General features: G+C 49.6%; 1 protein-coding gene across 1 annotated transcript; it reads right to left on the bottom strand.

Annotated features, from left to right (window-relative positions):
- Positions 1-568: 568 nt before the first annotated feature.
- On the bottom strand, positions 569-10317 carry Sdr42e1 (short chain dehydrogenase/reductase family 42E, member 1). Its single transcript, XM_047529460.1, is given in 3 exon segments — positions 569-3639; positions 4087-4180; positions 10241-10317. Coding segments are annotated over 2 exon segments (1179 nt in total). The 5' UTR covers positions 4155-4180; positions 10241-10317; the 3' UTR covers positions 569-2528.
- Between the last annotated feature and the right edge of the window lie 214 nt (positions 10318-10531).

Below are 10531 nucleotides of genomic sequence, written 5' to 3'. Positions count from 1 at the left end.
GTTAGGATGAGAAGGGGGCCTCCTGCCAACAGTCACGGGATGCCCCATTCTGGAGTGGGTCCCCCAGCTTTGGTCAAACTTTCAGGCAATCTCATGAGATGACCCTCATGGGAGACCCTAAGGAAGAGCTACCCAGGTAAGTGGCATCTGAATTCCTGTCCTACAGAGGCTGAAGGTAAAGGGTAATTTGTTATATAATAATAGAAAACTAATAGGAGGAGAGAGTGTGAGTTTTAAAATGTAAATAAACTGTGCTTCGAGGAGGGAGTAGACAGTGGTGTCCAGTGTTTGGGGTGCCCAGGCACGTCACATACCAGGCGTTATGGTTTAGATCTGAGGTGTCCCCCAGAAGCGTGTGTGAGTCATGCAAGAAAGTTTAAAGGTGAAATCACTGGTCGATGAGGCCCTTCATCCAATCACTGTGTTAATCCCCCTGATTCAGATTAACTGGGTGGCAGCTGTAGGTGGGCAGGGTGTGGCTTTGGGATTTATGCTTTGTCCTTGGTGAGTGCAGCTCTCCCGGCTTCCTGATTGCCATGTCCTGAGCTGCTTCCTCTGTCATGCCCAGAGCAATGAGGTTGGCCGTCTGTGAACTAAGACCTCTGAAACCATGAACCCGCAATAAACTTCTCCTGCTTTAATTGTTCCTGTCAGGTCTCTTGGTCCCAGCAATGAAAAAAGCTGAGTAAAACACCAGGCTGACAATAAAGCCCACACACTGATCATGAATTTCACTTAAATAATGAACGGGAGAAACTCCCACAGCCAACCAACGAAGACTCACTCTGCTTGGTGTGCTTGGTCTGAGAAAACTGAGACACCCATGGCTCTTCTGAAGGGTGTCACTGAAACCGGTTTTCAAGGTCAGTCTGCCTCTCAAAGACAATGGGTATGCTGTCCTGGGCTTGCCTGTGAATCGGCACCCGTCACCTCACGTGGACACGCTGTTCACCGGAGCCTGAGAGTGTGCAGAAGGCAGAGAAACCTGCCCCAGGGCACCCTGAGCATTAGACAAGCTGCGGGTGCTCACAGGTGTCACTCGAGACTAAAGCCAGCACTTCCTCAGGATACACGAGGTGCGAGCACCATCATCCAGGAAATGAGTAAGACATCGCCTCACGTCTGTGTCACAGTTTGTGTATTAAACATTCACCACAGGTTGTCTCATGCTCACACAAACCCGCGAGGCCTCTGGCCGGGAGGAGTTTGCAGAAGGGGCACGTGTGTTGCCTCAGCTCCAAGTTCTGAAGTGCTCGGGTGCTTGGTGAGGGTCACACAGAACATTCCCAGTGCAAGTCTTCTGAGACCACATGCAGGGTTTTCTCCAAATCACTCGGGCGGCACGTGTCAGGGCCGTGCATGTTTGTATTCTTAACCACTCCCAGAGAGGCCTAGCGTAGCTGCGCTCAGTGATGGAGACGTCCGTGCTCCAGTACTGTCCTTCGGGGAAGAGAGCCCGGCACAGGGAGACTCTGTCCTCTTCCTACCCTGGTTCCTAGGCCACTGTGTGACTTGAACATCTTCCACGGTGGTCCTTGTGGGTGGGCAGAGAATGCTGCCATTGTCCCTCTGAGGAGGTGGCCTTCAGAGAGCCAATGTTCTCCCCAGTAAGAAAGCCACTGAAGCAGAGTCATGCTACATTTTAAAATTAAAATAACACCGTCAGCTTGATCACCTTCCTTAATCATCAGATCTGAGCTGTTTGCTAAACTTCAGTCTATCCTGGGACGCCAGCCCTTTATGAACACTGAGCACCTATTGATGTGGGCTCTGAAGGCACACCCAAAGACATTCCAGAAAGTTCACTAACAACAGAGTGTTGCCCCTCTAGAGACAACACTCTGAGAAAGAAAACCCTCATAAAGAATGTTCACCATCAATGCTATAAATAGCTTATGTGTGTTCAGCAGTATTTTGTATGCTTTGTCTAATTCAATCTTCAAAAGAATCCTGCGAGGCAGGACAAAGGTCTCCTTACTTAAGCATCAACACGACCACGTGGGCACACAGGGGTAATGTCCTTATCTCAGGAAGGGCAAAAGTTCCTATGACTCAAGCTGCGCTTGGCTGCTGCCTCCCGCAACAGTGGCCTCCCGAGGCTCGGTCTGTCAGGATTCTCGCCTAACTTGGTGTTCTTCACTTTTTCAAGTCTGTTAGTGTTTGGCCATTCCCGTACCAGTCAGAAATGCAGTCCATTTTAGGTACCTGCAGACTGTACGAAACAGAAATCAGTGCACCCTGGCCTCTGAGATTCTCGGGTGCCACGTTCCCAGCCATGAAGCCTCCCTGTGGCTCCAGGACTGGCACTGGATAAGGGACCCCAGAAGCCACACTCCTAGTTTACCTCCGCTGCTTCTCTTCTCCCAGCAGCATCACTGCAAAGAAGTTAGAAATATGTAGTGCAAGAACCTATTCTCAATAGTAACCCAAGGGCCGCAGGGTGGCACCAGAGAACTCTGCATGTCCTGAAGCCCCACTTCTGAACTCCATCCCCCAGGTGCGCCCTGCTCCTGTGTCCAGTTCTTCCCTCATGCCGACAGAATCAGAGAGGGCAGCCAGGTGAGCATGGACATGACCAAGAGGAGGGCCAGCAGTCCACCCCAAACAAGGCACTCGGAGTCTTGGTCTCCAGGACTTCTGCCGTGACCCCGGGCCTTAAACCACTCCACCACTTCCCGTAGGTCGAATGGCTGGGGCTCATACCCCAGCTCTCGCCTGGCTTTCTCTAAGCTGAAGTAATGTGTGACACCAGTTTTATAAACTTCAGTGCGGGTGAGGAAGGGCTGGAAGTCGTAGAGTCGACCCAAGATGAAGTGGATCAGCTCCGTCAGGAAAGCAAAGCAGTAGACGAGGGTCAGCGGCAGGCGGGTGGAGGGGAAGGTGTAGCCCAGGCCCTCCACCAAGGGCCGGAAGAACTCGAAGTTGTTCACGGGCCGGCCATCTGAGATGAAGTAGGGCTGTCCAGAGGCGATGTGGTCCTTGTCAGCCGTCAGTGCCTCTGAGGCCAGAACATGGGCCTGCACCAAGTTATCCACGTGGACGAACTCCACCAGGCTGCTGGGGTCCCCGTACACGAACCTGAACAGGCCCCTCTCAATGTAGCTCACTATCCGGGGAAGGTGCCTTTGCTCTCCAGGCCCATAAATGCCCGCTGGCCTCAAAGCACAGGTTCTTAAGACGCCATCGGCTCTTTCCAGGACGGAACCGTTTGCCTCCAGCACCTTCTTCTCTGCGATAGATTTGGTCCGAGAGTAGTGATCAGGGTGCAGGTGAAGAGGCAGGTATGGCAGAGACTCATCCCCATTCCTGATGACTTGACCTCCGAAGACGACATTGAAGGTGCTGGTGTAAACTAATCAGGGCACCCCTCTCCTCCGGCAGGCTCGGAGGATGTTGTCGGTACCACCCACGTTGATCTCCTCGATCAGGGGCTGGTTCAGCTGTTCCCGCCCTGACATACCATAAGAACACACATGGAACACACACGCCACAGCCGCACCCCGGAAGGCCCTCTCCACCTCGGAGAGGCGGCGGATGTCTCCGCATATGAACTTGACTCCTTCTGGAATGGCCTGAGCAGGCCTGTGGACGTCAAACAGAATCACACGGACTCCCTTCTGGTTCAGAACACAGCCGAGGCTGAAATGAGCAAAATGAAGAGTTAGATCAAGTCACCCTGTGCTGGACCAACCAAGGTGGCCAATCCAAGTTTTCTCGACTCACCCCGAGTCCCTGGCTTTCACATGTCCTTTGGTATGTCTTATTTATTTAAAACTTAAAAAGTGAGAATCCTCTACTCAAATTACAATGACACAGCTGTGAAAGAAGGGCTATTACTTAAAAATAATTTTTGGTGATGTCACTGCTCCCCAATTTACTGGCTTTATAAAGAATTTTTCCTGAAGTGGGACATGCCTGTGGTTCTCATATTCAACATCAGGCAATAAGCAATATAGTTCATTTCTGGTTCAACACATATGAACAGTCAAAAGTCTACACTGTGTTGATGTCAGAATCAAAAGTCATTCTGTTTCCAATGACTATCAGTAAAGTAATTCAACAGGCGTGTTTTGTACATGAACTGACCGGAAGCCAAAATAGCCGCCCCCTCCTGTAATGAGGACGGTTTCCTTTGGAGATCTCTGGGAGTCCATATGTGGCAGTCAAAAGGTAACTGGACCTAAAAGAATAAGTATGACAATTATTATGACCCAGATGCAAGCATGGTTCACCCTAATTTAGAGTTACAAGAACAAAAAGGGGGCTGGGGCTGTAGCTCAGTGGTAGAGTGCTCTGCCTTGTATGCACTAGGCTCTGGATTTGATCCCCAGCACTGAAACAGATAAACAAAACCAGAACAACCCCTAAAAGGCAGTATGATCTAGTAGTGTGAGACACTCAGACCTGGGTGCTAGTCCCAGCTGTGTGACATTAGCCACCCCTCTCTTTACTTCTTTGGCTTCAAATTTCTTTACTTAAAACATGGGGACAGTAATTTCTGCCCTGCTTACCTGACAAGGCCAAAAGGAAGGTGAAATAGGATAACACACCTGGGGGTGCTTTGAGAACCACAGAGCACTTTTCAGATGTAAGACATGACTGTTAATTCTTGGAATTAGAGCCTTTTGGAAAAGAAGTCATTCAGATTTGGTAGGGAGAAGCACTTCTCCCCCATGTACCATAAAAATCAAAGACAGAACTCTAAAGAAAGCTTCCAGACATCTTTTGTTGAAAATGGCATACTGCTGCAGGGTTTGCTTAATACGGTTTTAGTCCTACACTTATTTTAAAAATGAGGAAAAAACTCCTTTATGTAGCAAAGTATGTTCCCACCCCAGAAATCCTGCAGGTACTCCAGTGCTAGTGTTGAACAACTTTGGGTCCTGCTTTTCTTTCCCTCCTCATCTATGTCCCCTGCAAAATCCTCTCCAGGCTCCAAGACCCCCTTTTTGCAAAAACAAAAAAGGGGTTACCCAACTCCTTCCACATAGGGACCCAGAACTGGAGGCACAGAGTCCTCAAGGCTCTGGGAACAAGCACGTGAACACAAGGGCGCACTCCAAGTCAACACTGGTGCTCAGAGGCATGGTTGGGAGACTGCAAGCAACCAAGAGCCAATCACTGCCCAGTTCCAGTTGGGTGTCCATAACTGTGGCCACTGTACCTGGAAGTGGCCTTGAACAATGAAGTTAAACAAATTTCTCAAGAGGACATGGAGTCAATAGAGGGCTGTGCCGGGAGTCCATGTCCTTACCCTGAAAACGTGGACTTTGAATGAGGAAGGAATGTTCTTTGGGGTCCTTTCTAGTTGTGTGACTTTGGACCAGTTAGTCACTCTGAGCCTGCTGCTTTATCCAGATGTAGAGCTGATGACAAGCTCACAGGTTTATGAGCTCTGAATGAGATGACGGACAAAACATGCCCCCTTGAAACGCCCGGGCCATCTGACTTAGCTTGGGTGTCCTACAGACACCATTTCTCAGATTTCCTTTTCTTCAGGATCTACATTTTGGGGATACGCCATGAGCGGCTCTCAACAGCACAGCGCTATCAAGTTTCACAAGTTCTTCTGGAGGCCTGCGCAGTGTCTCAGATTGCCCATGAGGCTAGTCAGATCGTTCATGCAATCAGCTGGTGAGACACCGAAGACAGGGTTCACCAAGAGGCAGTTTAGGTAGATTGAGGGGATGCAGAAGAGGAGAGAGACATGTTAGGGACACGGAGCAAAATGGTGTGGAGGATGGGGGTCGGGCCCCCAAGTTCCCACTAAGCATTTGCCAATTGTACTTGGAAAAAGTCCATGGAGATCAACGCACCAGCCCATCATTAACACCTCCAGTCGACTGCCCGCCTGCCTGCTCCTCTTCTGTGCTGATGCAGTGCCGCACCTCAGATCCAGGGCCTCACAAGCTAGGAATCCCCTCTGCCACTGAGTTACACCACTTCCCACTTCTGAGTGCAGAATGCTCCCATTTGGATTCTGAGTACCAATAAACTCAAATGCAGTCAATTGTGTTATTTAACATAACCACAAGACTTCATTACACACACTATTCACAAACACAGTAGATCTTACTGTGTCACTGATTTCAATCCAGACTTCGCTTCCAGGTCTGGTCTCGGCCGCCCCTCCTCCACATGGTACTCTACGCTCCAATCCCACGGACTTGCTTTCCTTTCCTTAAGATTCCAAGTTCAGTAGTGCTTCCTGTTCTCAGCTCAGTGTGATACACAGCTCTTCCAGGTCCTTGCCTGGCTGTAGCTTTCTCAATATTAAGGTCTGCTCAGACGTCACCTCCTCAAAGAGGCTGCTAGTCACCCCTTCTAACAGAGCTCCCCCTTGCCGTAAATGCTGCTGTTTCCTTCTCAGCACATCTCCCTATAGAAAACTACTTACTTCTACATTATTGCTCTCCTTCCCATGGAACATAAGTTCCACAAGATCTGAGGCCTGTCTTTATCACTGGGGTGTTCCTATCACATCCCAGAGCACAGAAGATGCTCAACAAATATTTGCTGAATTTATGGATGATTCTGAACACCATCAAATACATCCAGTTGAGTAAAATCCTACCAATTATGGGCACAAATTATGCAGGGCCCTGCAGTGTCCAGCAGTCAGTGTTAGGTGTATCATTTGATGTTGCCATTTTAATTTAACCTCCTAAAAAGTACAGTTATGGAGTGAGAACGACACAAGGCTCAATAAGACAGCACTCCTGCATTCTGAACTTAATGGAAAGGGGCTTTTGTAAACATCGGAAAGACGAGGTGTTAGGGAGAGAAGAGCCACAGGAAAGGCTGTATTGGGCCACCAGCGACTGGGGTGCAAAATGAAGCTGGTGCCAAGCTGTATCCTGGGGCAGAAGGACAGCCTTGGGTCAGTCCCTTCTGGGGATCTGAACTCCATTCTGAAGACAATGGGAAGCCTCTGTAGGTTGACAGCAGGGAACCAGCAGGATCACCTTGATCCTTGCTGAGGAGAGAGCCTTCCCTACAGGAGGGGGAGGCTGGGAACAGGCCCTGAGGACCTAACTTAGAGGGTTTGCAGAGGTGAGAGTGGGAGGCCGGCAAAGCTGGAGGAAGGTGATGGTGTCAGCTGGCACAGAGGGCTTTGGGAAAGCTGCATCTGGCTAACAGGATGCCAGTTAAGTTACAGATACTCACACTACCTCTACCAGAAGTCCACCAAAAAGGATCCAGAAATGGATAAGGCCTCTAAGAGCCTGGTTTAAAAATCCCACCAGAAATACTTCTAATCACTTGTTATTTTAAAAATGACTCATCCCAGCCACAGATCAATCATGGCTCATGTGTATGTTAGTCAGGAACGTGCAATTACAGATTATTAATGCTTCAGAAACTTGCCAAGTCTATTGATGCTTCTCCTCATTATCTTCCAACTAGTTCCAGAGTGATCTGAAGCAAGAACTTGCATAACTGACCTGATTAGGAGGGTCAGAAGAGAAAGGTGAGGAAAAGTGCAGGCATTTAGCAAGACAAGCAGCAAGAAAAACAGCTTCTCCTCCAGGTCAGTGAAACCTTCCGTGGTACATTAAGGAACTGCCTCCTCCTTCCTGGTCCCCACATCGACAAGCGCAAAACGACCTCAGCAAACATGTTTTTCAAACACCGCCCACTCCTCAAAGTTTCATGAATGACAAGCCAGAAGTGAGAAAAAGAGTGTCCATAGTTTTTATTCAGTCAGTTTTATTAATTAGTTTCCATCTGATTCATTCTAGGGTCATGCACTCAGACCTGCCTTTTAATGGCAACTGCTTGAAGGCTCTTCCAAAATGTGGCTTTGTTCAGTAATTGCTTTCCTGTTGGGTGGGAGAGGGTCACTTTTGACCTGAGCTGTCATTTTAGCTGAAACAGATTAAAGTTAAGCACATGATCAAGAAAAAAAGATTCCTAATTACAAACAAGGAAAAAATGAAATTTAAAATTTGCCTGACCTCTTGATAATGCCAAGGCAAAGTGAGGGTAATAAAGTTGACACCTCACAGGGAAGTTAGGAGAAGAAGTTAATAAAAGATGACTGTGAGTACTTTAGATTTACAAAGACCTAATTAAATGCTAAGGATCAGTAGTAAGAACCTTGGATTATGAGCACTGATCTTCCATCCTTGTGCATCTCTGTGCATTCAAGATCACAACGCTCTCACTTCCAGCTTAGAGCAATGTGGAAACTGAGGTGCCATTAGCACTGTAGCAGCAGGGTAGGTAGATCAGAGGGAATTTCAGACCCTTTCATAAAAAACAAAAAAGTATTGCATTCATGGTGAGGAAGACAAAAACACTTCCAGGTAGTGTGACCCTGTGATCAGGTGTCTCAAATTTTTGCACAGGTAGTGACCAAAGGTAAAATAACTGTGTTCTTATGTGTTGAGACCTGAAAAACATGTTGAAGCTACAAGGCTTAAGAGATGCAGCTGTTCAGACTCCATGCAGGAGGTGAAATTTATCTACTTAAGATAATGCCACCAAAGCAACAAAAACAAGGTAGACTGAGATACAGAGAGAAACCCAATACAGATGAAAGGGATGTGAAGTATAAAACCGAAAAGGCCAAACACATTTGGGAGGAAACTGAACAGAGGGCACAGCATTAAGAGAAAGGTCGGTATGCTCATGACACATGGTATTTGCACACACTGCTCTGAATGTCCCAGAGGGTGGCTGGGCAGCTCTCTTTAATTCAGGGTTATCACCTTAGGTGTATCAAATCTTCTTGTCCAGTTAGCTATGGGAACCCTCTTTATTTGGATATCTGTTGCACAAAAGGTCCTTGTGATTCTTCACGAAACTGATGAGAAAAGGAGGTACATCATTTTATAGATGTTTCCAAACTTCCATTTAACTCCACTCAAGCACAGAACACTTTTGCTGGAGTATCTGTGGGGACAGGGAGCATCTAGCAGACTGTAGGCCCAGGACTGTAAATGGGATGAACAAGTGGGCTTTCCACATGTCCCCATCTGCCACATCTGCCAGGAAGAGTATTACACTTCCAAGTGCAGAGAACTCCCCTCCCAAGGTCATCGTGCCTACTACCTGAACACATCTAAGCAGTATCAGCTGCCATTTCCTCAGCACTTACTGTGCTAGGGTCCACAAATGATTTCACCTGCTGCCCATAACAGCTCTCTGAGATGAGTACTAATTTGTGGATCCCTTTTTACAGATTAGAAAAGGCCCAGAGACACAGTCACTCCAAGTCTCCCTAAGTCCCCCCCTAGTAAATGGTAGCACAGGACTCCACATACCACTGGTACCCAGGTGCACCTGGCTGCCCTGCTCATGTCAAAACCAAAGCAGCACCTGGGGGCTGGGCAGAGCCCTGACCTGAAGTACTGGGGACTGAGTTGCTGCTGACCTGAGTCCTGTGTGTGCTTTCGCAGGCAGGACATTCTACAACACCACAGGAGCCCCTGCAGTTCCTGGAGGGGAAAGAAGGAGCTGCCTCATCTCCCATGAGGAAGAGACTAGTGATGCAGGGTTGAGATCCTAGGCTGGCAACCAGGAAATCCTGGCTCTTCCACAAGCTCCCTGTGTGACCCTGGGCAACTCATTAAACCTCTCTGATCTTGCCTCCTCCTTCCTAAAATGGAAACAACAGCAACCATGGCTACATTTATTATTTATGGCGAGCTAGGGGCTTCCAAGACTCACAATTTATGCTTGAAGACAATCTGGAGCTAGTTCAGTTTTTCAGTGATAAGGGAGCAGCTCAGAGTGGAGGAACTTGTCCACACACCACACAGGTCCTAAGAGGTGAAGCTGGATCCAGGGCTTGAAGCCGGGTCTGCCCCACTCTTAAGATTCAAGGCCCTGCCTTAGGGTTGGGCGGAGGCCCTGCTCAGCTGGGTCATTACCTCACCTCCACCCGGCTGCAGCCCTGACCTGGGGACTGTGGCTCGCCCACCAGGTTCTACTTGACTCTAACGCTTATTTTTTTAACTCATGTTAAATGGGAACCTCACACTGCCACCTTGAATGGGGACTCCGGGCGTTTGGCACAGAGAACGCACGCTTTCCCAAAGTGCGATGAAAAGGGGCGACAGGGGCGAGGCGCGGGGACAAGCTTGGGCGTGTCGCCGCGGAGGCCTTGGCGACACCCAAGGCCCAGCCAGCCGCGCCTGGAGTCAGACCCAGAGGGCGCCCCCGCCCCTCGGGCTGGGCCCACCCGCCCGGGCCGGGTCCCCACGGGCCGCCCTCCCGACCCCGGCCCACTCACGGTGGCGGCGACAGCGGTGCGGACCGAGGACGGCGCGAGGATGGGCGGCCCGCACCGCCGGCGCCGGAGCCGTCGGACCGGCCTCCGGAAGCCACTTCCGGGCCTCTCTAGGAAGCCGGGAGGTGTCGGCCTCTCTATGATGCTCAGGTGGCTGGTCCACCTTCACCTATGCTGGGGCCGCGGGTTCTGGCCTTGCATCTCCCCGACCTTCCCAGCCCCTACGTGCCCGCGTCGCAAGAGGCCTTTCGGGGTCACCTCTACTCCTCTCCCACCGGCACTTTCCTCATTTGG

The sequence above is a fragment of the Sciurus carolinensis genome, chromosome 16 (assembly GCF_902686445.1).
Source record: "Sciurus carolinensis chromosome 16, mSciCar1.2, whole genome shotgun sequence".
Taxonomy (NCBI): domain Eukaryota; kingdom Metazoa; phylum Chordata; class Mammalia; order Rodentia; family Sciuridae; genus Sciurus; species Sciurus carolinensis.
This window is presented reverse-complemented; position numbering and strand designations above follow the sequence as displayed.